The 27,764-nt window shown below is 43.3% G+C and overlaps 2 protein-coding genes across 6 annotated transcripts in view; one reads left to right on the plus strand and one right to left on the minus strand.

The window, feature by feature from the left end:
* The first annotated feature begins 2,187 nt into the window (after positions 1 to 2,187).
* entpd1 (ectonucleoside triphosphate diphosphohydrolase 1) lies at positions 2,188 to 23,936 on the plus strand. 5 transcript variants are annotated; one of them, XM_086196134.1, is made up of 11 exons: positions 2,188 to 3,257; positions 3,528 to 3,734; positions 16,210 to 16,337; positions 16,711 to 16,828; positions 18,890 to 19,040; positions 19,410 to 19,569; positions 19,658 to 19,861; positions 20,024 to 20,281; positions 20,856 to 20,969; positions 21,099 to 21,236; positions 23,475 to 23,933. In XM_086196134.1, exons 2-11 carry the CDS (start codon positions 3,635 to 3,637, stop codon positions 23,679 to 23,681), a joined length of 1,578 nt encoding a protein of 525 aa, XP_086052260.1. In that variant the 5' UTR covers positions 2,188 to 3,257; positions 3,528 to 3,634; the 3' UTR covers positions 23,682 to 23,933. The 5 variants fall into 5 exon arrangements, with proteins under 5 accessions (XP_086052260.1, XP_086052261.1, XP_086052262.1 ...); XM_086196136.1 differs by lacking the exons at positions 2,188 to 3,257; positions 3,528 to 3,734 and adding an exon at positions 7,968 to 8,127; XM_086196139.1 differs by lacking the exons at positions 2,188 to 3,257; positions 3,528 to 3,734 and adding an exon at positions 8,272 to 8,294.
* LOC147239813 (potassium channel subfamily K member 1-like) overlaps positions 23,757 to 27,764 on the minus strand; it is a 4,918-nt gene continuing 910 nt past the window's right edge. The window contains exons 2-3 of the mRNA XM_086196143.1: positions 27,085 to 27,489; positions 23,757 to 25,406 (exon numbers count right to left, since the gene is read on the minus strand). Coding sequence (XP_086052269.1) covers positions 25,102 to 25,406; positions 27,085 to 27,489 — 710 coding nt within the window. The 3' untranslated portion in view covers positions 23,757 to 25,101. The remainder of the gene's footprint in view (positions 25,407 to 27,084; positions 27,490 to 27,764) is intronic.

Raw genomic sequence — 27,764 nt, forward strand, 5'->3', positions numbered from 1 at the left:
ACCACTGCACCACCGTGCCGGCTACTAACAAAAATAAGTTCAGAAATCCAATGTAATATTCTGCCACATGATGTCCACTTCTCACCAGTCAACATGAGAACATAAAAACCCATCTGCTACTTTAATGCTTTCATCTCAGTATCACCAGTCAAAAGCTGGAAGGGGTATATTTATCGCCTTTTTTTTTTTTTGTGCATAAAAACACAAGTTACAAAAGGCTTCTTTGTTGACACTTTCCACTTCCTCTTTAGCCATTTCCATGGTAACGCTCCGCAGTGCCTATCTAAAAAAAAAAAAAAAAAAAAAGTCAACATGAGTGAAGAGGTCACATGAATTATTTATTAACCCTCGTCCCCTCTTATTTTTGATTAACCCCTGACCATTTATTTTTTTTCTGTCTTTCACAAGACTCTGGTTACCTTCCCTAATGACATAGAACATTTGTGGGCAGGGTGTCGTGCGCTCTAATAATAATAATAAAATACTATCTATATACTTTTTTACACCCCCAGATTAATGTACAAGCTGTCTGCTCTGACGTAGGTTTATTCACGGGCTCCATTCAAACTTTAAAAATACTGAGAAGACTTGGATCTTTTGATGCTGCTGCTTGTATTTGCTAAAAGCTGTTTAGTTGAGGTTTTTTTTTTTTATAACATATACACGCAAAGTGAAGGGTTTTGACCACTCCTCTGCCGTTTTCATTGGCGCAACCCGCCTTGAATGTTGAGCAGTGTTTTTTTAGTTTTTGGAGGTTTTTTTGGAAACCAGAGAAATATTTCCAAATTGCCGCCGGTTACCCAACTGTATCTCCATAATTATAACCAACATCATAAAGTAGCCACAGACCTCGTCTTTCACGGCGTAAGTGGTTGACCAAACAGACCGACAACAACATCCACAACCTCACATGCAGGACTCATGCGTCTGCCAGAAGGAAATGTGAGGAGAAGTGGAGGGGGGGGGGGGTGTTATTTTATTTTGCATGTCACTTAAGCGTGGTCTCAAATCTCGGGACGACGGCACTTGCCCTCCTACTTCATTGTGGTTGGAGCTGATGAATAGAGAACAACACCATGGATAAGACGCAGGAAGCAGAGATCCTGTCTGAATCTTATCAGCTGCTCATTGACTCCATAACGGCTTGTTGTTCTCCCTCTTTTCCTCCTCTGGCCGTCCGTCCTGCTCGCAGCACATCGCCTCGCCACCCTAGAAACCTTCTCAGCAGACATTTAACACTCAAAGTTATTAAATCAGACTTTTTTTTTTTTTCCACTGGGGCGTAAATGCTTCCAGAAATACAATACAAATGTGATTGTGTGCCTCCTGCGCTCCATCACACTAATGTGCTTTTCAAGCTTCTTTTCAGGAAATCAAGCGGACGCTCTGATGATCCAGGGATGGGAAAAAAAAAAAAAAAAACGAGCTGATGCACACAGAATATGTTGAGAGGTGTTTCACTTCGATGCTATTTTTATTGTATAAAATATATATTTGTAGACGTTTAAGTCAAAGGAAATCACATACCAAATTTAGCCCATTTTATAAGGTTTAATTTGGCAAGAAAAAAAGAAGAGTATGACAAACTTAATCTAATACATTCTGTAAATTGCTGTTAATGCTTGTTTATTCTGTTATTGTGAGGTAAGAAGGCTCCCTGCAAACAGTTCCAAATTTTCCATACACAAGAGTTTTTTTGAAGTGTTTTGTTTTTTTGTGGTTGTTGGGGTTTTTTTTTTTTTGCACCAGGTGTTGTAAAGCAAACCAAATCCCTTCTCAGTTCCTTGAAGACTCTGAAGAAATTAGCATTTCCACTAACGAGGTAAATAAAAAAAATTACAAAGACTAGTGCAAAAAAAAAACAACAACCTGGCTTTTTGTTATGAAACGCTACGCTCTGGCACAAGTCCTAATCTACTTGCAAACACTAAAATTGCCTCGAGGCAAATTTACAAATCAAATTACTGGAGGAAACGTTTCAGCCTTAATGTCTATGTGTCACTATCATTTCAATTTCAAATGATAGTCTCAGCAGAGGAACACAGAACTGGTTTGACTGGGTTCGTTGATGTGGATGCTGGCCTGACTGCAGCAATGGGTTGTGTCAAGTCTCTGTGAACCTCTTTAGCTCTCTTTGATCTCAGACTTTAATCTTATTTGGTCAAGACTGGAAAGGTCTGAGTTCAAAGAGAATTCACAGAGACATCAGACACCCTCATGTCAGTCATCTCAGAGAGATAGGGGAGGCGCCACCCACCAGCTCCGGCCTCACTCCTGCTCAACTGCCCGAGACAGATGCCTCTGCGTCTGAGATCCCAATCACCAGCAGGGGTGTCCCCAGACAACAAGTCCCTCTCACCAGCTGGGGCTTCACCCCAGCACAAGCCCCCAAGACTTATGCCTCTGCATCTTGAGACCCAGTCACCAGTAGAAGTGTCTCCCAAAAACATGTCCTACTCACCTGCTGAGGTGTCCCCTCTGCTCCAGGAGCCGAGACATGTGTCTCAACATCTTAGGTCCCAGCCACCATCAGAGGTGACGCGCCTCACTTAACCCCAGCTGCCAGGACAACTGACACCCCCGTGACATGTGCCAGTTGGCAGCTGAGGTCTCACCCCAGCACAGGTCCTACTCACCAGCTGAGGTGTCCCCCCTATTCAAGCGCCCAAAACTGATGCTTCTGCGTCTGGGTCCCATCCACCAGCCGAGGTGTCCCCCCTCACTTTGCCCCAGTGTCCGGGCCAACTGACTCCCTGCCACAGTTGCCAATTGGCAGCTGAGGTTCTCCCCCTCCCCCTACTCAAGCACCCAAGACAGATGCCTTTGCCTCTTCGTCTTGGGTCCCAGTCACCAGCAAGTGTGTCTGCCAAAATCAAGTCCTGCTTGCCCGCTGAGGTGTGCCCTCTGCTCCAGGAGGCAAGACATATACCTCTTCATCTCAGTTGATGTCCACCAGCAGAGGTGTCCCCATCACTCTGCCCCGGTTGCCAGGACAAGTGAACCACCATGACATGTGCCAATGGGCAGCTGAGGCTTTCCCACACACCAGCTCCCAGGTTGTCCCTCATTTGGAGTACCAGCTGGAGAGTGAGGTTCCCCCAGCTGAGGTGGATCTACAAGTCGGGTCCCAGCCGAGGAGCGAGATCACTCCATATGTCGGGGCCCAATGTTTAAGTGAGGTGTCCTTGCGTGCCAGCTCTGAGTCATCATCTGAGGTGTCCACCTTTGCTGAGTCCCAGTTGCCAGCAGAGGCTGTGGTAAGTGACCCTAAACCACATACCACCTGTAAGTAAAAAACAACCACCATTGACCAAAGTGCTTTACAGAGTAATAAGTTAAGCATGACAAAAAAAAGACAAGATAAATGAGATAAGAATAAAAGAGAAATCAAATAAAAGTAAATTAAAATTTCAATAATAATAATCATATAACATTCCAGTGAGTTTGCTGAGAAACCGTTGAGAATTTCTGAACCGTTAGCATGAACACATTGATATTCACATGCTGTCTGTCATCACTGACCGCAGGAGCTCAGGAGTTGCGAGGTGTTGGATTAAAAGGAGAAATGGCTGAGGAAAGAAAAGGCTCATTCCGTTATCCATCACAAATCCTGTCTGACCAATGAAGAAGCAGGATGCGGGTCAATATTAGTACAGCATTTCTTCGCTGGTCGAAGCTGAAAAACCCACGGGGCTATAAAGCTATGCTGAGGTTACCACTTTTCTGCTGGACAGGTAAGCTAACGTTTGCTAACTAGCAGTAGCAGTTGCACAAGATACCATCTCTAGCTTCTTACAGGTTCATGTGGTTTCTAAATAAGGATCCGAAATTATTTATAATTTAAACAGTTGGCAGACAGTTACACTTTGTACAGGATTTCAGCCTGACATGTGAAATAAGAAAACAAAAATTGAGACAGAAAATGTGGAAAACAGAGAGTTTAACAAAACAGTTTTCGTTCACGCCCCCCCCCCCCCTCGAAAAACTGTAATGTACCAGAACAGTTTTTGTGTTTTAAAGTCTGTTTGTGGAACTACTCCCTAAAACCAACCGGTCAATTGTTTAGTGTGAATCTTTTGGTTCAGTTTACACATTTCAGTCAGAAAAATTTAGGTCCAGACTCTCAATCTTTATTTATCTCTATTTATGTAGAGATGATTCTATGCAGATGTAGATGTGTCTAGCTTTCAAAACCACATTGACCACAGCCATAGTCTCAACTGTGTCAAATCCGGTAAATTGTGATAGAAACCACACAAATCTCAAAGCTGCACGAAAGCCTGACACCTCACATTATGACAGAAGAGTTCCATTTTTTTTGTAATATTCCTGTCATGCAGTATGGTAAAAGCAAACACTGCATGTTAACACAAGCAATAAAAGTTAAAGGACAAATTTTAAACAAATTAAAACAAAGTGACAACAGCCCCTCTGTGACTAAACAGTGCTGCCTGTTTAACTTCCACACAGTTTTTAGTTTTTAGATTTGAAAAAAAACATCCATCCGTTTTCTATACCGCTTGTCCGTGAAGGGTCGCAGGGGCTGGAGCCTATCCCAGCTGACACTGGGTGAGAGGCGGGGTTCACCCTGGACCAGTCGACAGGCCGTCACAGAGCCACCAGGAGCAATTAGGGGATCAGTATCTTGCTCAAGGACATTTGGACATGGTCTCCCAGGGAGGTGAGGATTGAACCAGCGACCCTTCGTTTGCTAGACGTCCACTCTACCTCCGAGCCACGCCGCCCGCTTTTTAAACCATCTTGTGTGTTTTTGTAAAGAAGTTGTGCCAAAATCCTCCAGAATCATTTCATTGAATTTCAACCTGAAATGCTACATCTTCCACGCACGCAGCCACGTCATAAATTCCCGTTTGAGCTTAAGAAATTAAAGCCCTAAGTCAGTATAAATGAGACGCAATAATCTTACTATGCAGCATCTGGTACTTGAGTGACCATATGGGAATTGAATACCATCAAGGGTTCTTTTTATTTTAAACGTCAGCACTACGGAGGACATTTATCATGAAATATCGCTGTCGTGGCTGCATGTCATTAATCTACTGCCCTCTGACTAAAAGCCCTCCGAGGCCTGTGACGTTTAACTCCTGATTTATTGAGTGTCGTGTTGTTGATTATGTTGCCAAACAAATTGTCCTCTTAGCGTCTTTCTCCTCTTGTAGCTCGTCCGTGTCAGATCAGATCGGGTTCTGTAGAAGGAGGAGATGTGTTGTAAGATTTGTGAAATGAGGAAGCGTTTACCGTTGTGAAAGCCTTTGAGGAACAGATGATTCTTGCACTTTCTGCTTGCAGAAGCGTCATCCATTAATGTGATAACGTTGACATCCTGGGGATTTATGGGCATGTGTGACTTTCCGCCCCCTACTTAAACAAAATACATGTAGGCGGTATTAATGCTGCTTACTTTGTGAAACAACCCCCATCAAATGTTCTCTAAACTTCTATTCTTTACATTTGATGAACAGAAGAGGGTGAGTCCCGGAAGGTAAATATCTCTGTAAATTAGGATTTAATTCAGCCTCAGGAAAGCCAAGTTCACACACCATCAAAACTATCGGAGACTCTTTGTGCTCCACTTTGATCAAACAATTATTATCTTGTTATTTGTTGAAGGATGAAAGGGAGTGGTTTTCCACAAAAGACAAAAAAAAAAGAAAAGAAAAGAAAAGAAACAAGTTCTAAAGGCTTAAATGGTCTTGGAAAATCAAAGGTTGTTCCCAAATGTCAGGGAATACAAATCCACATGAAATCAACTTTAAAAGGACAGAGGGTGCAGGAAGGAGATTGGCCTGAGTTGTGAGACGAGCAGCGCTCAATCCAAAACGCTCTTTAATCTGAAACAGTCACCTAATCAAGCCAATCTAACAGAACCGCTAAAAATGACCATGACCTCAACACATTACACGGCGGAGTCGGAACATCTGTTGTGATTACACATGGAAGAAAAAATGAACCTTTGATGGTGGGCGCATGAAATCCGTCTGCAACTCTTGTGTTACAGTTATTCACCGACAACAGATTCACACAGCAAAATTGACCTTAAGAAAAATAAGATTAAATGGAATTTTTTTAGTTGCGAAATTGTGCCGTAAACGGGACTGAAACGCGGTAAACTCCTGTCCGCTCCCACCACTGGACAGGTGGTTACCGTAAATAATGATGACTTTCATATTTACTGACATTTACAGACTCAAGCTGGACAACAAAATAATATTTACATATAAATATATACTGTTCTAAGGAAATAGGAGCACAACCCACCAGGATTAAAGAAAAAAAAAAAAGGTGTTTCACGTTTCCATTGCTCAAATTAGGGCCGGGGATAACGAGAACCATAAGAGGAAGAAGATGTGAGGAAATGATGAGTAAAAAGAAAAAGTTGAAGTTATTTATAGAAGAAGTCAATATGTCAAAAAAAACAAACACAACCTTTCAAGATTTTTAAAGTCAAGCGTGAGAGGTTAAAGGTGCATCTAAAAAAACAACAACGCCTTGTGTAGATGAATTGGTGTAGTTGTCATTCATATTTGGGTTTAGTAACAATACAATGAAGTGTTGCACATGGATATGTGAAGTATCACTGTAGTGTACATTAAAAAAAAAATCCTGTCTCCTCCTTTTAAAAAAAAAGCTCAACCTGCACTCAAGGGCTGTGCGCCGACGTAAGACGATACTGACCATCATACCGTGGCGAAAAGACTTGATTCACTACCACTATTTGGTCCGTTTGGTCTGATAACAACAACAGAATTATTGCTCCGTATTCGTTAGCAGAGAGCTAACCAGAATTAGCCGTTTAGGTAAATTCTCAGGCGCGCACGTTCTATTCCTTGGGTTACCCACATTCAGTACTGTTGGCTAGTGGGAGTATCAACCATGACGCTTCCCAGCATCGTGGCTTAATGCTTTAATTTGGCCTTTAATCTCAATTGTCCCGCAATTGATGTTCAATTCACACCATTTAAGATAAGATCGTGTTTTATTAGTCCGAAGACTGACAAATTTACAGCGTTGCAGTGAGGAAAGTAGATATTCAGGTTTGAAACATCAGTAAATACACAATAATAAATAAGCAAGTAGTAGAAAAAGGAAACACAAGAGAGAAGATACCAAAAAAAAAGACGTTAAGAGTTAAATATTGCAAAAGATTGTTACGATTGCTTGAGTTTATTTTAAACATGGAGATCCTCCCCTTCTCTCTCTCTCTCTCTCTCTCTCTCTCTTCTTTTTGTATCTTTCGCTTTATCCTTGTGGTGTTTGGTGTGTCCTGTGACTGTGGCTTTGACAGACAAGGCTTTGTTTTTTAGCCTTGGTCAAACACACACACACACAGTGACACGATGGCCATGGGCTCAAGGTTTTTTCCTGAAGTGAACCCCCCCCCGCTCTGCATGTTGGCATCTTACATAATGTCTGTGAGTGTCGAACTTTAAAAGGCACAGCGAGGTTAAAGACTCCAGAGTTAAAGATTACGTCGCTGGAAGGAGAGCGTCAAGGGTTTAGGCACGAGGCTGAGTTCACCCGCTGCTTTTGCCTCTCATATCCCGCCAGCTCCTGCTCCCATCCAGATAAAACGCTGCTTTCATGTGTGACCCACTTCTACAAGACAATGACAAAGAAAGAGAGGCAGAAGGGAAATGATAACATAAAAGGAGAGCCGGAGAGTTGCAGCAGAGAGGGAGATTAAGACAGAGATGCGGAAAGTGTGTGTGTGTTTGGGGGGGGAGTGGATGCAGCTGGAGGGAGTGAAAAAGTGACAGTGGCAAAGGAAATAACAATAGGTGAAGAGAGAGAGAGAGAGAGAGGACGAGAGAGAGGAAGAGAAGGAGGTAAACAGAATGCAAAGGCGCCTGACAAGGAGGGGAGTGGGCTGTGCAGGAGGGAGGAGAAAAGCTCTGCTTCTCCTAATAAAGCAAGTGCATGAGAAAGGAGGTGCTGGACAACATTAGACTGAGCAGAGAGCTGTGTTACCAGAGAGAGAGAGAGGGAGAAAGAGAGAGAGAGAGGATTAGCAAAAGAGTGAGGGAGCGGGAGGAGAGAGAGAGAGAGAGAGAAAAGAATAGAAACATTGTGTTGCTGCTGAGAAAGAACCCATGTCTGCACAAAGAGGTAGGTGTACTGCTATGACTGGCACACACACACACACACACACTCACACACACACACACACACACACACACACACACACACACACACGCATGCATTCAAAAAGAACAGAAAATCCCCACCTAGTGTACCCAGTGATAGGATGTACCAGCAGTCACGGTAACTATCAGGTGAGTGTGTGCTCTCTTCCACCTGTGCTTTGCTGCATGGAACAGCTGTGCAGAAGCTGCAGGGCAGGTGTGTCAATATTCCTTGGCGTGTGTGTGTGCGCGTGCGTGTTTGTGTGTTCACAATGCATGCGGGCTACATAGCAGTGTTTGAGGTTTGTCCCGGAGGATGAACACAGCAGCAGGTTTGGCACAGAGGCGCTCAAGGTGGTAGTTTACCAGGTAAAGTGCACGTGACTGCAGGAAACGGTGTCATACTGTCTGACCCATGAGAACTTTGTAATTTATCAGTATATCCCACAAGATGGTTAATGGCTCTTAACACTGTCATGTTAAAGCTTTACTGTTGAGAGCTTCAGTTTATCTTTTACACGCGTATACAAAAGCTTCACTTAAGGTGCGCTCCTGCTATGTACATGAGTTTAAAATGTTTCTGTGCAGACTGTTGCCATGAAAGAGAGTGAACTTTTGTCCGTGTTGAACGGCTCTAACCCAGGATTGTCTAGGTTCATCCTCGGCCCCCGCCACACCTGTAATCCCACTAAAGGTTGGCCGGACAAACAGACAGCACTCAAAACATAAAGGAGGTAATAAAGCGATACGTCACCCAAAAGGTACATTTTGCCTTTCGCTACTAATAAATAAATTCCCTGACCTCGCGCAGATTTGTGACTCCAGAATGCCAAAAGAGCCAGCCGCGTATGTTTATCTTGAAGCTAATGGAAGCAACAGAAAAGCTGTCCAAAAATATAAGTTTAAAAACTCTCAAGTATGGTATAATGTACTTTTTTTTGTTGTTGTTGTCCAGGATGCTGAGTAATGCACAAACACTTTGACTGAAGCTAAAACAAACAACCAGTTGGCGTACTGTTCGTAGTTGGCCGTTAGCCTCGAGCTAAATGCACGTGGGCGACTATCTCTGCATTCTGAGGTCACAAAAAAAAGTGATGGTGGGAAAAAAATGTATACTTGAAATCGAAAATTCACTTTTTTTCGGCTGAAGTACCACTTTAAGGCTCATTTATTCTCCTTTTTTTTAATGTATGAAAATAAATACATCGATTGCAAAAGACGAAACCATCACTGCCTTCATATTTACACGTGCCCGTAACGTCACGGATGTGATGCGGTGCGTCCAATGGAGAGCAGTTCAGATAAAAAAATGTAAAAAAAACAAAACAAAACAGGCAAAACGCACAGAGAGCAAGACAGGGAGGTACGAACATGTTTATATTTTACGTACCATCTCGCACAGACTCTCTTCAAGAAGTCTTCGTATGCTTTCAGGAAACGTTCACAAATACCACGAGAGAAGTTTCTCTGACCTCAGCCGATGGGGCGAGTAAGCCATTAGTGTTTATGATTATTTCATTCATTTGGGTGATTTAATCCTTGAGGTATTTTTAAAATCAACACCGTCCAGATTATCCTGACAGATATATTGTACACAAAAGCCAAATCTGCTTACGTTCGCTGACAAATACCTTATGGGACGTGTCAAAATAAGCCCCCCTCGCACTCTCTGGTTGATCGAGCTGACATGGCGCGAATCCGCTCCTCTGGAGCCGTTCCTGCTAAAAGTCGTGACAGCTGTACGTAGCCGGAGGTTAATGTCAGTGTCCTGTAGCAGAGGTCAAACTAAACGCAGCACTTCCCTGTCTCAAGCGGAGGGCGAGAAGATTAGGGGGCAGGGATGCTTCCTCTCACTTCTCATCACATGACCCTGCCAGAGGTTCCTTTTTTTTTTCCATCAGAAAAGGGCAGACAAAGCCGTTTCACAACGACTTTTAGAGGTTAATTTATAGCGTCGCTAAGTGAGTGCTGTCAGCTCCCTTAACGCTATTGACAAACAACTGTTTGTGCCACTGAGTACTCGTGGATTCCTTGCGGTGAGGCGCGATTGTGTCGTGAATGCGTCTATCCCCAGGGTGGGTATCGAGCTGTCGGATGTGCATTAATCTACGTTGGAGGATTTAACAAGAAGCTACACAAAACTGCGAGGTTCAACTCATCGTCAGTGGCTTCTTATGAAGCTGAACCAGCAGCTGAGAGACGATAAGCAGGGACTTATCATTCAGCGACAGTTACATACGAACCTTTATCTTTTTGTGGCGTGTGCGTCCGTCGTAAAGTGACACATTGTGCCAAGCAGTCATAGCAAGAAGTTTCCCAATGCTTTACAATCAACTCGGAATTACTTAATCTTTTGGCGCACATCCAAGACAAGTGATTCACCCCACTGGGTGTCAGTTCTCAGCAGTATAATTTATATATATATATATATATATATATATATATATATATATATATATATAACGTGTTAAAATTAATGTTGCTTCAGTGATTCTGGCACCTTAAGACTGAATGAGAACAAGCTGAGTCTGTTTTTTTTTCACATAATCTGAAAGATTAGAGAGAGGTGGAAAGACGGGAACTTTTTAGACAGCGTTTTCTCACTCTCCTTTAACTTAAGCACTTATTTCTCCAGTTCTTGGTGACATTCAGCGCATCTCCGCTCACACCACCTTGACTTGTTTAAGCTTAGCACTTCGTGAATTAAAGAGAAGTTTGCTGTCCCATCCTGACGTTATTATGAAAGCAGACTTCAATCGGCAACTGTGTCACTCCTTGACTCATCACATAAGGTAAAGCAACAACCCCCGCGGTGTCTGCAGCGTCAGCCAGCCTCTGCTTCTCTTTCCTTCCTCTCAGTATCTCAGAGGATTCACGAGCTCTTCGATAAACAAGGGTGGAGGCTCTTATGTCATGTTGTAAAAATCAAACAAGGACCCGACAGAGCTTCAACACACTGCCACCACAAATATTGTTTTGCAGATCTTTGAGTTTCAATGGAGCTTTTTTTTTTTTTTTTTTTTTGCTGAACTGGCCGACATATGTGTGTGTGGGCCTGTGTGTGCGTGTGTTTGCTCGCAACCACACATGTAGTGTTGCTGACACAGTCTGAAACAAAACGAGGTCATTCTGACTGATCTCATGTCCTCCTTAATTTCGTAACATCGCAGTGTCTTTAATCAGCACCCTTCAGTTAAGTTCTATGATTAGTACAAAGTTTACTTCATGTTGTAATTGTACTAAAATTGCAAAGTAGCAGTATTCTTCTCAGATGTGCTGTACATTTAATGGCTTTTTATATGGGATAGGCATATAAATGCATTATGCCTTTGCCTATAACTCTTCCAGTCATTACTACTTCTACTACAATAACTGTACCACCTAATGTTTATAAAACCATACTTGTATATATATTAAACGTACTATACAGTATATTTAAGTTGCACTGCAACTGCAACAAGTTAACTTGTAAATATCACTACTATCACTAGCTTAAATAGCCGTCAGTTACTTTTTAGTTTGAAAAAGTGTCTGATGTTCACTGCATGTAAACGTATGGGTATATGTACCGTACCTGGTTGTGAAATATTTGTCAGTATTCTTTGGAGGACTTACTTTTTTTTGTTTGTGCAGATCTAAATGAGCTCACTGCCGAGATGTGGCTCTTCTCTCAACACCAGTCGGCAATGAAGTTTTAAAAACAATTGGAAAAAAGATCGATTTGATGAGATGATTGCGAGAGTCAGACTGCAAAGTGACTGAAAAGTTCACTTTCTACACCTCAACAAGTTCCTTAAAATGCGGACTCATCCTCTTTCAGTTGTGCTTCTCTGTCTGTCTGTTTCCCTTCTTTTCATCATTCTCTCCGTGTTCTCTCTCTCCTGCTGCTCCGTCTTCCGTTGTGTCTCCCCTCTTGCCTGAACCGCGCTGGCCTCGCCTTGACAACACAACTGTATTGACGGAACAGACGGCTATGGAAACACTGTAGTGTGCAAGTGTGTGGAATTATCTGTGTTGATGTGTGTTTGCTTTTGTTTCTAGCCAGAAATCAGTGTAAGTAGAGAATTGATAGTGTGTGTGTGTGTGTGTGTGTGTGTGTGTGTGTGTGTGTGTGTGTGTGTGTGTGTGTGTGTGTGTGTGAACCTGCACGTGTGTGTTCGGCTCATGCAGCTCTTTTCGGGTTAATGATAAGGTTAATAACAAGCTTGAGGATTTGAAATGATTTTAGTGAGGTGTGGATGCCAGTGGAAGAATTTTCTCAGGTGGGAAACTTGTGTGTCAGTGTGTGTTGATGTTCTTCAGAGGCTCCTCTATGACATCATACACTTAATTTGCGGCGCAGGTAAGCCCTGATTTCTGTCTCAACATGTGTGTTTGTGTTTAGGCAGCTGCCAGTAGCAGCTAAACCAGAGGTTTTGTCTCCATTGACATGAATGCACATTAAAATGGTGTTAAACGGTTAAATGAAAGATCCAAATCCTCATCAAGCCGACAGTCACGGGAGGGATGGGTGAGGTTGGGTTAGCTCAGGACACCTTCACAGCAGCGCAACACAATGAGGGTTTTTGAAACTGGAGACGTCTGTCATTCATGGAGCGCCATGCTTGTTTATTTCAACCAACAGATGTCCTTTTTTTATGTGGCCTTCGTAAATTACCATAGCAAGGGCAGGATAAGAAGCGCAGGCGTTGTAAAGCCATTAGGCAATCACATGTGGTTTCAGTCTCACTGAGGCTGCATTACTCGAAGAATTCGGTGCATCCAGTAATCTGAAGCAGGTTATGACTCAGACAGCCGTGCAGACTGTGTTAGACCTCCTGTGGTTCCGTGAGCTGGCTGTCACAGGTGCTTATTATCGTCGTCTTTGACTTATCTCTTGTTTTTGCTGACAAGATCTTTTTATTTTCCTTGTTATCCCCCTTATCTCTTGTCGTGCTGATTGAGGCAGATGGCCTCCTGCCGCTCTTCCTGTTGAAAGCTTTTCCCCGCCCCCCGTCACCAAGTGTTTATGATGCTTATGACTTGCTCGGTATTTCATTGATTTTTGTTTGTTTGGTTTTTCAACAATTTCGTTTTTTTGTTTTTTTTATGTTTGTCGTAACAAAACAAATCTTCAACAAGTAACAAAGACACCTGCCCCCCCTCCCCCGATATCATTCTTGGCAAATTAAATGAATTAATTTATATGCATGTACATTACAAAAGAGAATTAAAATAGAAAAGATGGGATTTTTGCTAGTTAGCACTGCTATAGGTTTCTACAACAAAAAGCTCACTGGAATTTTACACTGGATTTTGGAATATTGCTAGAAATAAGCTATGCTGCTAACAAAAGCTCATGAGCTTTTTATTTTATTTTTCATTTTTTTAAATTCTGCAATACAAATGAAACTGCTTGAAGTGCAAAGCTACCATTACAACATGACCAAACCACACCGTGGCTTTAAAACTCTCCGCAGTCTGGTTATGCCAGCTTTTCGCATCCGCTGTTGAAAGACACACACACACACACACACACACACACACACACACGAATACTTGAAATGTTAACAAATCTAAGCTTGTGTTAACTGCAGAACTTGTTTCAGGAGCAGGAACTGAGTGTATTGCTTTTATTTGCATCAAACAAATGTGCAAATTTAAGAGTTATATCAGTTTTTGTTGACTGTTGCAAAAACAAAAAAAAAATAGTGAGAACATGCACAGTGAAACTTATGCAAATGAAGCCATGGAGAACCTCGCCAGGCCGTCTGTGGTTCTGGTCATGCCTGGGTAATGTTTGAAAGAATAATCATGCCATGAACTTTGGATGTTCACTCGGAAATGACAACACTCTTATCCAAACAACTAGAGAATGAATTGTAAGGGTGTGTGTTTGTGTACAATGATTTAATTTACACGTTTGTGTATTTGTGAGTGTGCTAAAACAGGAGAAGAAGAGGATTGATTGTTGAGAATCAATCCACAAATTCTCAGGCAACCATGTTTTAGGCCTGCACAAACACTGGCTGTTCACACCCTGATGGACTCTTGCACACACGGCCCGGGAGGAAAGCAGGGGATTCCAATCCGTCATAGAAATGACATCACAGTCTACTAAAGGAGCTAAACAAGGGAGTCCCCACTTCCCTTGGCCTCTAGACTTCCAAGAATGAACAGAGGCACAGAGAGAGAGAGAGAGAGAGCAGCAGCGCTGTGGTGACGCTCATTAGTTCAGAGAGACAGAGAGAGTCCCTTTTAAGGGGTTCACACAAGAGTGAAGTTACACACACACACACACACACACACACACACACACACACACACACACACGCACACATAAACACACACACTTTGGCTGCGTCTCCATAGTGACCAGTTCAATAGCCCCAGCTTGGGGTGGAAATGCCAGAATACAGACACAGGAACTCAGGAATACACACACACGCACACACACATGCACACACTGCTCTATTCTAATCTGGAGGAAATGGAAAAGGAAAAACCTCCCTTCATTTTATCATTCTGCCACGCTACCTCCCTCTATCCATTCTCTCCTATTCCTGTCCTTCCCATGTTTTCCTCCCCCTTCCACTCTCTCTCTCTCTCTCTCTCTCTCTCTCTCTCTCCACTCCCTCTTCTCTCTTTTCCTCTCCCTTCTCCCTGTCAGTAGTTAGTTCATTGAAGTAGACAACAGAGGTAAGTGCTCTCCTCTGCTCTCTGTTCGCCATCGCCTCACTGCTTTAATACGCTTCAGCCTCTCTGTGTTTTCACAGTCCAGAGGTCAGGCTCCGTGCTTCTCTCACTGCTCAGGGTCTCGCTGAAGCGGCACTGCGTGTCTCTCTCCGTCCTCATCAAATGTTGCGCTGTAGTGTTCACTCCTTTCAAAAAATGTGTGTATTTTACCAGCTGCCATGTGCAACTAGTTCATGCCTGCCAGTTTTACTTACCCTGCAAACAAACCTGTGTGTGTGTGTGTGTGAGAGAGAGAGAATGTACGGCAGGTGTGAATTTGGAAATTCTGTCTTTCTATCATGTGCATTATGAATACATACATACATCCTGTTTGACCCCCCTTTTCCCTTTGTAAACAGTACCCAATGTGTGTAACGTCAGCGAGTTCTTGGCAAACAAAGTAGACGTAGCAGCCAAATATACACTGAACTTAAAGTTATATTGAACTTAGAAATTCCCGTAGGCGGACATGGATTCATCTCTATAGCTACAGGGCAGAGTTTCCACGACATACAAAAACCAAGCAGTTCTTTTGCTTTTACCGGACTGATAAAAGGATAATAAAGACCTAAAAAAAAAAAAAAAAAGGTAATGAAGAGATCAAAATGACTCCCTCTGATGTAATATTGAGAGACTCCTCACCTCAAAGATGGGCAAACACACCCTCAGCAGACAGGATCATCAATCTAGTGTGTTGTGACCTTTTTCATGTGGCTGCCAAATGCTTACAAAGCTGCTGTCTCCTCTGCTATATAGCTATTAATTCCACGTGAGCACATACCGATCGGGCATCCTAGTCTTTCTTTCTTTCTTTTTTTTTTAGGGCCGTGGTGTTGCTTCTGACACGTGTTGTGCCACCTGTGTGTTGTTACATGGAGGAAGTGGGTTTAATTTGCTTGTTTTGCGTGTTTGCGTGTGTTTTCTTTGCCTGATGAATGTTCAGAGCAACAACAACTTCACTCCATGGTTTCCTTTGCAGATTTATTTTGACTAAATCCTTCATCTATCCACATCTGGGCCAGACTAAAACTAAACTTGATAAGAGCTGGATAATGTGGGGAAGACTGCCTGGCCCAGTATGAATGGGAAGGATTGGAAGGTTTCAGATGGATCGTGGTTACAAAACCTCTTAATTAAAATACTCCAGGCACCCTTAGGGCGACTCTCATCCTCATACATAAATCCAGTGATGCTGTAACATCGCACACATCTGGATGGACGCGGGACTAACACACAACACTTCCCTCTCTCCTATCCTCATCTTCCCTTTTTCAAACCCCGGCATCTCTTTTACCTCTCCTGTCTGTCTGTCTGTCTCTCTGTTTGTCTGTCTTTCCGCCCCCGCTATCAGAGATGAAAGAGAAGAACCCCTGGCACACGCCTGTGACCATCATCATCACAGTGATTGGCGTCATAGCGATTGTTGCCTTGGTGACAGTAGCGGTTTTGCAGAACAAGCCCATACACCAAAAGTACAAGGTACTGTACGTCGGAGGGGAGGGTGAAGTACTGTGGCCTGCTTCTTGTGTGGCAGCCTTCTGAGTTACAGAGGGATCTCTGACTTAAATTAGATCGAATATGGAATTTTATAAAACGGCCTCGACTCGATCGAGAAATCCATTTCCAAATAAGGCCGGCGGATGTCTGTGAGAAGGCTGTGAACTCATCACCGCTTTGTTTCATAAACACAGTGAGTCAGACAGCTACGGCAGTTGAGTGTCCCTGGGGCTTGTGAATACTCTGACTGTACAAATACAAATACCTCGGCTAGTTATACTGCTTGTACTGCTTTTATTCACAATACTCCTCAGTCAGAATTTCTCTGGGATTCATTCTTGTGTTTCCTCAACAGTATGGGATCGTGCTGGATGCTGGGTCTTCACACACAGCTTTATATATTTACCAGTGGCCGGCGGAGAAAGACAACAACACTGGCAGGGCTGAGCAGACACACGTGTGTAAAGTCAAAGGTACGCACGCACGCACACACACACACACACACACACACACACACACACACACACACACACACACACACACACACATCTATATAGTGAACAATCATGAATGCACATTAATGCAGTGAACATGCTTCCAAATCTTCAACACTCTTAAAAGTTCTTTAATTGAAATACTAGTGTTTTATTTATGGCAGTAGAGCCTGATGCCACTTTCTAATAATATATGTAGTAACAGCAGCATTAATAATTCAACAAGCTCATAAAAACTTCTGGGCTATCAGATTTCCTTTGTTTGGATATTTTGTACTTCCCTCCTAGTAAAGATTTTGTCTTTCCTAATCAGAAAAGAACACAAAATTATCTGAAATGTGGTGAAACAGCCGTATTGCAGGTCTCAAAATTCTTCCCGGAATTCTTGGAATTCCTTTGGGTTTTGCGCTCTGTCTGACAATACATTTAAACAATTCTGAGTGTAGAAAATGGAAGGAGTGGAAAATTCTCATGGTGAATACGCTGGAGTGATTTGGTTTAGTTGAAAATGTGCTTTATTATCATTATCATTATTATTTTATTATCAATGTGTCAATGTTTAGCCTTTTTTCATCAAGGGATAAAGATGTTAGTTTCCTTCTTACGTAGACAAAAAAAAACCTTTTATGAAAAAAGTTAAAAACAATGTCAGTTTTGCTTAAAAATCTAAATCTTTTATCAAAAATAGTTTCGGATTCATTGCAACGAAGTGTCAGCATCGAGCTTTTACGAATGAGTCATTTGTAGAACCTTTAATTAGACTTTGGCAATAAATTAAAGAAATTTGGAACAGAATACTTTTACCTTGATTAGCAATTGTTCTAGAGAAGAAGACAGCGGCTCGTAAAAAGAGTGATGATGGGGGGAGGGGTTGATAACAAGGGAGTGAGGGTTGGGTGGTACGGAGAGAAACCTGGGGTCAAGTCGTAAGGCGGGGGGCTCATGTTTCTGAGACTGTTAACACAACATCCCCCACGGTTCCTGGAGTGAGAAAAAAGAATATGTGGCTAGATGAGGACACACACACACACACATACACACACACACACACACACGTTAATTGTTTTCTTTCTTTAGTTCTTTAGTTCTGTTGTTAAAAAATTCCCGTTTTATTTTATAATCACCTCCCTCTTTTGTCTGTTTGCTGTACTTCCTGTCTTTGCCGGTTTCCCTTTTTTTTTCTTCTTCTTCCTTATTTTTTGTGGATGAATCACCAGTGTCTCGTCTGGTTATCTCTCTTGGTCGTCTGCAGCCCAGTTCCAAGTCTGCTCCCTCCCTGCCCCTGCATGATTACTTCAGTTTTTATGTGAATATTTAAAGTCCCCGCCATGCCACATTTAATTACGTCCATGTTAGTCCAGATGTTCTGCAGCTCCCCCCCCCCCCCCCCCAAAGAAATTAAAATGATCAAACAGTCCACTGGATGGGTTTTCCCGAGAAACAAGAGAGAAAATTCCCATCTGACAAAAAAAAAAAAGTAGATATTATTTTTGTCTTCCTCTTAAATTTGTATTGCCATATGTGTTCAAAGGGCCTCCACCTCAGGTCTGATTTCCTCTGGAACCATCTGTTCCGGCTGAATTATTGAAGCATTTTTGAATAAACACCATGAAAAAAAACTGTTTGCTTCCTGGCTGCAAGTTGCTTTTTATCTATGAAAGCACCATCTGTCCATGCCGGTGTTCTTATTGATATAATTAACCTCTGGTGTCACTATCAAAGCTTACAGTAGAATTCTCCCATAGGCAAAGACTCCCACAGATTCCAGTCCTTATTGACATGGGTACCAACTCACACTTATAGAAGATATCTGATCCACGGTGCTCCTGGTGCCCGCTGGGAAACTCGATCGGAGTGATTCATAGTTGAGTAACAGCAGCAGGAATGCTTACCAGAAGCAGATCCCTTGAGAACATCTCTGAAACACATTTCCTTTGCAGTAATTAATTTTGTGCGGATGACCCTCTGTCGCAAGAAAACACGTTTGAATTGATCGTGTCTCATTTCACCCTCCTCTTGACACCGTGATGCGTGTTGCAGGTCCAGGTATCTCCAGTTATGCTTCCAATCCATCAGAAGCAGGAGAGTCTCTGACAGCATGCATGCAGGAGGCTGAGCAGAAGATCCCCCTTAAAAGACACCAGGAGACTCCTCTGTATCTGGGGGCTACGGCTGGAATGAGATTGCTCAAGTACAGCACACATGTACACACACACACACACACACACACACACACACACACACACACACACATCATCCCTATATGTGTTTAATCAATTGCATGCCTCCTTCAAAAGATAACCAAGTCCCTTGTGATACTGACAGTGGGGTGAGCTGCAACTAAGCGTTTGCAGTTGAAGTGCTGTAGCCTTTTAATTTGCTTCTGCATGATTTTCACAGCCTGAGCTCCACATACACAACTGTCAAATCCATCATATACAATACGGCCAATTATTTACGAGCTGCTGCTGCTGCTGCTGCTGCTTTATTGATTTCAGAAACGCGTATAAATCAAAGTCTAGAATCTAATTTAATTAATTTGTGTGGTGTGTGCATACAGTATGGAGGACAGCTCAGCATCAGAAAAGGTCTTCCAGGCCGTAGCAGAAGCTCTGCAAAAGTTCCCATTTTCCTATCAAGGGGCACGAATTCTCACGGGCCAGGAAGAAGGCGCCTTCGGCTGGGTGACTGTCAACTACCTGGACGATCGGCTCAAACAGGTCTCAACTATCTGCGAGCATGGCCATCCAAATATACAGATGTCAGGATGTGCCAACTCTGCTCTGACTTTATCTGCCTGCGCTACAGGGCTTGGCGACCACAGGAGCCCTTGACCTTGGCGGGGCGTCCACTCAGATAAGCTTTGTTTCCGATAATTACAATGGCTCAGAATCACCGAGCAACTCCGTCAACTTCCGTCTCTATGGAAATGACTATAACCTCTACACACACAGCTTCCTGTGTTATGGGAAAGATCAAGTGCTGAGACTAGCGCTGGCACAGCAAGTGAAGGTAAACGAAGTTTCTGTAACGTTAAACGGTCCGTTCAAATGCATATCGAATCTCAGATAATCTAAGACTGACCTGCCATGCTCAAATGTGCATGATCTGATGTTTAGAATTTGATTTAGCATCCCCTGTGTCTCTGTTACGCATTTCCGTTCTCTCCCTCAGTCAGGTCCAGGAACAGTGGAAGATCCTTGTTTCCACCCTGGTTACAAGGAGACAAAGAACTACTCAGTCCTCTTTGACAGCCCCTGTGTGTCAAAGTTGAAACCCAGCAGAGCTCCTGCAACATACACCCACATCGGGCAAGGAAACTTCCAACAGTGCCAGGAAATAGTCAGAAGTGTCTTCGACACCAATAACTGTAAATACTCGAGTTGCTCTTTCAACGGGGTCTTCCAGCCGCTTCTACAGGGACAATTTGGGGTAATATTCTGCTTCTTTTTTTTTTTTTTAAACCATTGAACAGTAGCCTGTATGGGGTATACCTCAGCCATCCAGGTCATGAAAAAACTCTTACGTGCTGTGTCGTAGGCAACTGGACTTGGTTCGGCTTGCTTGAGGTCGTCGCACCTCTCAGTTCGTTCTCAAGAAAACTGAAAGTCATGCAAGTTGTGTGTGATACAACACTTAAGAGTAAGAGTGTGTTTTGTTTGGGGGAGGTTCGAAAAAAAAACAAAGATTACACTTCATCATTCATCAGCTCCTTACGATCTCTAATAGCCACAGACCACTTAGCCACTTTAGCCACTTTTGTTCTGAAGATAACATGCTTAACTTATTAATAATAAATGATTGTTGAGGAAGCAAGCGTTTCCTATTCCCCTTGAATTGGAATACAGCAGGATAGTATTTCACACTGGTACAGCCCGACCAGCCCAAGTGTGAGCGCACCCTCAATGTCTAAGTCAGTGAGGCCTGTAAAAGCTTGACACGCTGCAAATTTCTGCCTAATTTCCATCGTGTGACCTTCTCGCCCTTCCTCTCCGACTCCGTGCAGGCTTTCTCCGCTTACTTCTTTGTGATGAACTTCCTCAACTTGACCAACACATCCACCCCTTTGGAAACTGTCAAAGAAAAGCTAGCAAACTACTGCACCACCCCCTGGGAGAAGGTTCGAGGCATATTCAGATCTCAATTACACACCCACCAAAAATGCACACTGCAGCAGTATTCAGACACTTTCATGTCTTATCTCTGTCCCTGTACACGGATCTAATCATTGCATTTGAACTGCTCGTAGCTCGTGCAACAGCATCCGAAGATAAAGTTGAAGTATTTGGCAGAATACTGCTTCTCTGGCACGTACATCCTCACCCTGCTGACAGAAGGATACAACTTCACCTCAGACACGTACTCGGACATAAAATTCATCAAGAAGGTCAGTAAGTCACAGTCCACTCCTGTCCTGCTTCGTGCTTGTACAAAAACTCATGTACTTTCCCCGTGTGAGGATCTGTTTTAGTAGAGTGACCACCTTTTTTTTTCTCAATGATTTTGTGTGTTCTGTACCGGGATAAAATGAACCCGTTATGTTAACTGATCCTTTTATTTAGTGTTTCCAACTTACCACCGGCACTTTAATGAAGTATGTATTTGTAGATGTTGACGGCACTGGAGACTGTGAAAGGAGTATGTACATGTAAAATCTACAGGTTGTGAGGAGTACATGTGTAAAAATGGTGCGTTTGAGTGTGGGTTAGAGCAGGCATAAGCCATTACAGACATTTGTAAATCCCATTAAAGGACCCTGTGATATACATTCGCGACCTTTACAAGTTTGAGAAGCAGCAAACACGTATCCCATTGGGAAAACTAAGCCCCCAAAAGAAATGACTTACGCCTGTTTAATAAATAACAGGAGGGAGCAAATACAACTGACGACAGCAGCACATGCCTCCTCCTTTCTTAAATCTGTAAAAACAAGCATGAGACAGTTTCCCCATACATCCAAAGTCCTTCTCATTTCAGATTAAGCTCCTGGACGGCTGTCCAGTTGGCAGTATTTTGTAGTGATTGTCCGCGTACTTGCACATCCTCAATATTAGAAAACTCTTTTGGTTAAAGGTTGAGATCAATGGCCGCAATCCACAGTCCTCTCATCCAGACATGCTCGCTCCTTGATCTTCACGTCGGGGAATAATCTACTTGGCCATAATTTTTAACCTAACCAAGTGATGCATTAAATATTTGAATGTTACAGGGTTGAACTATTGTCAGGAAACAGAACTATTTCAAAGTAGCTCACCTCTCACTACTCACGCAGAGAAATATTACAGGTATTCAGTGCATGTACACACACAAAATTTATCAAGTCCTCATGTGGTCTGAAATGAATCAACTGCTGATATGGGAGAGAAAAATGAATATTACAGCCTGGGGCAATGTTGGCTACCTTCCATACATTCATGCAAAGGCAGAGGCCGATAAGAGATAAAGATGGAAACAGATAAGCTGAAACGTGAGCTTATTCCCGGCTAGTTTCATCTTCGCATTAACATCGGTAATGCCTGTGACTTATGGAGGTTACGCGTAAAGTTTCATGAAACCTTGAAGCTTTTTCAATCAGATAAGGCAGCAACTGCAGGTTAGCGGCCTAGTTAGCTTAGAGGCTACTAATCAGACAAAAACAAGATCAGCCAGCAGTTCATTTGAGGTGTATCGCATCTCCTTTTTGCTGCAAAGAGTTGTATTTTTACTCTTTTCTACTCCTTTTTTTTTTTTTTTAGATTTATAGTTTATTTCTCTATGTGTATGCACAAGTGTTACCTAGGTGTTTGTAGGTCTGTAGCATAAAAGAGAAAAAGGGATTCGCTGAGAAAAAAATCCCAGAAGATTCCAGGATGATGAATGTGGCAACATAGAGTGTAGGAAAGATCACCCCAGGGCCTATCAGATTTGCAATACAAACACACTTCAAGTGCAGTAAGGAAAAAACAACTTGGAAGTGACACACCTTAGGGTTTCCACAGGTATGGTGAGGAGTGGATGAGTGCAGTACCCGATCGTTGTGCCACCCTGCATCGGAGTGCCAATTTTGGCGTTTACAAGTCCTGACATGAGGCGAGGTTACAGGGAAAGAAAAACGGTTCCTGTGAACGTGTTCGTTACACTAATTGAGACCTGAACTCCATTAGTCAAAAAAAAAAAGGCACTTGTTGTGTGGATGGTGGTGCAGTGGTCAGCACTGTTGCCTCACAGCAAGAAGGTTCCAGGTTCCAGTCCCTGCTCCAGCACAGGATCTTCCTGTGTGGAGTCTCCATGTTCTCCCTGTTCCTGTGTGGGTTCTCTCTGGTACTCCAGCTTCCTCCCACAGTCCAAAGACATCAAGAGGGGACGAGGCTGATTGATACTTTAAACTGACCGTAGGTGTGACTGTGAGTGTGAATGGTTGTCTGTCTCTATGTGTTGGCCCTGTGATGGACTGGTGACCTGTCCAGGGGGAACCCTGCATCTCACCCATAGCCACTGGGATAGGCTCCACCCCCCCCCCGCGACCCTTAATAGTAACAAGCGGAAGAAAATGGATGGGAGGACTTGTTGTGCGTCTGTATTTTAAGATGTTTGGGGGCAACCATGAGTTAACAGAATTAGAACTGTTCCTTCTTCCTGTTTATAGATAAAAGGCAGTGACGCCGGATGGACGCTGGGCTACATGCTAAACCTGACCAACATGATCCCGGCCGAGGCTCCCGATTCTCCCCCTCTGCCCTACGCCAGCTACGTCACCATTGTCACCTTGATAGCAATACTGATCTTTGTCCTCTTCATCTTCAGCCTTCGTCCTCTCTGGCCTCGTTGCTCCAAACAGCCACAGATCATATAAACACACAAACAGCTGCGGGACAACAGCTGGATCGAAGGACATTACAGGACAAAGGTTCTGTCTCACTGTAGAGTTAGTTGTGTGTATTGAGGGACTGTTTCTGTGTGTGTGTGTGTGTGTGTGTGTGTGTGTGTGTGCGTGTGTGTGCGCGCATGTGTTTGCATGTTCAGTGTGTGTCTCAAACTGTGATTTCATTATGACTGTATGAATAAAACATCCCATGTTTATACCTATAGTAGATTTACTTGTCACTTGTGTACATTGACAAAATAAATGCTTTATTTACAGACCTGGGGCCTCATTCATGAGAGGCTCTCACACAAAAGAAATGTTCCTCCAGCAGATTTTGCCCTCAGTTTCGTCTTACAGATGGGAAGTAAAGCCAGGTGACGATTTGTTACTCATTCCACTGAGAGCTGAAAATTCTCTTTTTGTTACAAAGAGTACACAATAGACACCAGGAGCGAAGTGAAAAAGAAAAAAAAAACAGTCTTCACCCTTTGCTTCCTGTCGACAGATCGTCTGTCTGTAAGACTAAACTGAGGGATAAAAGAGTCCAAATTTCAGCACTACAGTGTTTCATCATCATGGTTCATCGTGCAAAGAGAAGAAGTTATGTAGACGTACAGTGGAAGTTATGATTTGCTTGATTTTGACTGATTATGACCTCACAACTGTTTTGCTAAAAGTAAAAACAGACTTAAAGACACAAAACAAAACATGAACCGTATGAGTTAATTTTAGCGCTTCTAAACTGGAACAGCTTTGTTTAAGGGTTCAAAGAAAATGTGTCGCTGCCTAATTAAGAAACTACAAGAGGCAGCGTGACGCTTCAGTCTATGACTACTAGTAAGTCCATGCTGCCCTCTAGTGATCAAAACAACACATTGCAGAATAGTTACCACATTTTCAAGCTGCCTTCAGACACTGCAGGTAAACCATCACCTGCGTTCAACCAGGAAGAAAAATCTATTTATTCATTGCCGTCTCTTGATCTTTAACTGTGCAAAAGGGCGACTGATAGTGATCCTCTGCCTGACAACCTCCCCAGACTGCGTCTGCAAGTACCACCGTAGATTACATAAAATCCTAAAAAAAACAACAACCAAAAAAACAAACATGAAACCGTCTACAGCCGTTTACAAGGTTTTGCCAGGAAGTGGAAACTCATGGGGTTTCCCTCCGTTTGAAGGCCCAGCCCTTCCTCCGTGCCCCCGATCCAGCTCTTACTGGCAGGGAATGGGGCGACACCGGAGGACGAGAAAACAATGCCATCTTGATAACATTGGGGCGGGTCCTGCTTCCACTTCCCATGTCTGTTGACGTTGGCGGTGGCATTTTAAACACTTAGCGCGCTGAGACTGATAACGCAGACATTTAGTTGGATTCAGTTCAGTCAGTCTTGCTCTCAGACTACGGCTCATCTCGGTTTGCCGTTAACGAACAACCCTGACGCTGCCATGTAAGGTCCCGACTTGGCGCCCTTGCTCATGGATGCCGCCTGCTCCGACACGGACGGAATGACCGGTTGATGGCCTGTCACGTGATCCGTGGTTTCACTCAGCTGGTCGATGGTGTGATCCTGATCAATGATGTTAGCCGTCTCAGAGTCCAGATCCTGGACTTTCTCTTCGTAGAACCTATGCCTCAGGCGTTTCATCTGGGGAAGCTCACAGCACGTCTCCAGCACCACCAGTACGCACACCAGTCCCACGAGCAAGTAGGCTGGTAGCACAAACGCACATGCACACACACACACACACACACACACACACAGAGTGATGATATGATGAAACAAAGTGCAATTAAATTTGTTCAAACCAAGGCTTGGTCTCCAAGTAACAGGCCGAGCTAACAGCCATGTCTCTGTGTGACTTTCTTGTTGAGTAAATAGAAATTAGTGCAGGTTGAAATTGCCATGAACGCACCGTGAGTGTTTTACGGAAACATGCACTTGTCATGTGATGTTTTATTTTGTAAACCCGCTTGAAGGATCACGTGGTCCTGCAGCGGCGGTTGGCAGCACACAGCATAAAGTCATAAAATTAATAAGCAGTGGAATGTGCGTATATTCAAGTGCTGTGCCTAAGACAAATGTAGTTGTCAAAGTACTTGTACTTTTACGTTTTTGTTTTTTTTTGTGTCTGTCGTCCTCCTTTTTTCTTCTAGGCCACTGTTATACAGTACTTTTGATTTAACTTGACAGCTTTAGCTACTTTACAAATAAAGACAAAAGAACCTGAGAATTCCTAGAAGTGCCGATCAGATGATTGAACTTCGTGGATTGATAATGTTTACCGGCAGCCCTTCAACAGTCCTTTGAACCGTTTCCTGGGTAAAACTGACTTTCTAGAAGGTTCTCCTCTGAGGCGCTGCGATGGCGTTTGTCACAACGGTCGAAGGATTTGACAAACTAAACGATCAATCGATTACTGGCAAGTCTAATCAGAGGGTCGATCCATAATGAAAACAATATTTAGTTGAGGAGCTCCACTCCCTCCACACCTCCGAGATAAAAACCCAGCTTTTGTGTCATTATATGAGTAATGATAATTTAATGACAAATAAAGTACAGCAGTCACAGGGGACCTTTTACTGCTCCGGATTCTTTTACTTCCAATACTTGAAGTATGTGTTTTATTGAGTCACGTTTTCCCGGGTGTAGCTTTTACTTGTACATTCACAGTGGAGTATTAGTACTTTTACTGAAGCAAATGATCTGATTGCTGCTTCTACTCGCTCATCTTGATCCAGGAAGTGTGCGAGTGTTGGAGCGTTTCGAGGGCGTGAGTTACTGTCAGTTGCAGGGACAACTGATGACACTTCATCCTGGTCTGATGATGTCATATCAGTATGTGTGTGTGTGTGTGTGTGTGTGTGTGTTCTCCTGGTGCTCGCCATCAAGGAGTTCATGCTTTCAGAGTTGTTTGTTTCTGCTTGTTTGTCTGTCCGCAGGACTACGCAAAAACTGCGAGGTCGATGGTAACCAAACATGGTGGAGGGGTGTGGTAGGAAGAACCTGTCACATTTCAGGGCCAGGTACGTTTAATGTAGCCAAAACATACATTTTTTTAACACTGGGTTTGGTCGAGGTCACCCAGGTGGAGGTACACGCTCTAATGTGATCATATATAGCTATTTTTTTCATCTTTAAACTTTGGTAAGATCCAGCCTTCATAAAGTGACATCATCAGGTTAAACAGTTCATATGGAAAACCAGTAAAAGGACCATTACTTCAGCCCCAGCTGTGTTTTGTGCTATTTAGCTAATTTTAGCATGCTAATATGCTAATCTAAAATGGTAAACATCACATATAAAACCTGAACGTGACCATTTTCATCCGGAGGGCATGAATTCTGCCTCAGTGAGACAGCAGCAGGCGCCCCGTGTCACCTGACTCACCTGTGATGGCCAGCCTGTAGAGCTGCGGGTGGGGGTTGTTCTCTTTACTGTGGGTCTCTCCTGGGACGTAGTCCCCCAGGCCAATGGTTGTCAGGGAGATGAAACAGAAATACAGAGCCTCCAGAAAGTTCCAGTCCTTCTCCACACTGAGGAAGATCCAGGCGGGGATGATGAGGAGGAGAATCGTCATGACGACGGCGAGGAAGGTGGCGTGAATGGCGGCAAACCTCGATCTAGACACGGCCCACCTGCGGTGGAAATAGGACACTGGACTTCTGGTCACCAGGACCATGATCCTCTGCACCATGACAGAGAGGAAGAGGAGGGTAACAGGGATGCCCAGGGTGGAGTAGAAGATACAGAAGGCCTTCCCTTCGTCTGAGAGAGGAACAGTGTGGCCATAACCTGAAAACACAGAGACACGTCAGGAACCCGGTGATGGGTTACACCTTCCACGAAAGTCAGGCGCCACCTAGTGGTTACAGGAAGTAAGTGACGTAACAAGCATTTTCTTTTCTGATTAGCAATCAAACTTACAGTGTTGTTGTCCATGAGATGTAATCAAAACACATACCAGGTGTGTGTGTGTGTGTGTGTGTTCTTAAACCTGCTACATATTGAGGACTACACTAAGTATTTAACCAACAAAGTGAGGACATTTTTGGAAAGTGAGGACATTT

Source organism: Aulostomus chinensis, chromosome 23 (assembly GCF_037954235.1).
Source record: "Aulostomus chinensis isolate RoL2024-O1b breed Wild chromosome 23, RoL_Achi_v1.0, whole genome shotgun sequence".
Taxonomy (NCBI): domain Eukaryota; kingdom Metazoa; phylum Chordata; class Actinopteri; order Syngnathiformes; family Aulostomidae; genus Aulostomus; species Aulostomus chinensis.

What these genes read in the sequence shown, in the direction of transcription:
- entpd1 (XM_086196134.1), top strand. Translation starts at nt 3,635, where the DNA reads ATGCGGGTCAATATTAGTACAGCATTTCTTCGCTGGTCGAAGCTGAAA. An exon ending in ACACGTGTGTAAAGTCAAAG is followed by an intron (nt 16,829 to 18,889) that starts GTACGCACGCAC and finishes TGCGTGTTGCAG; the next exon opens with GTCCAGGTATCTCCAGTTAT. An exon ending in TGGACGATCGGCTCAAACAG is followed by an intron (nt 19,570 to 19,657) that starts GTCTCAACTATC and finishes CCTGCGCTACAG; the next exon opens with GGCTTGGCGACCACAGGAGC.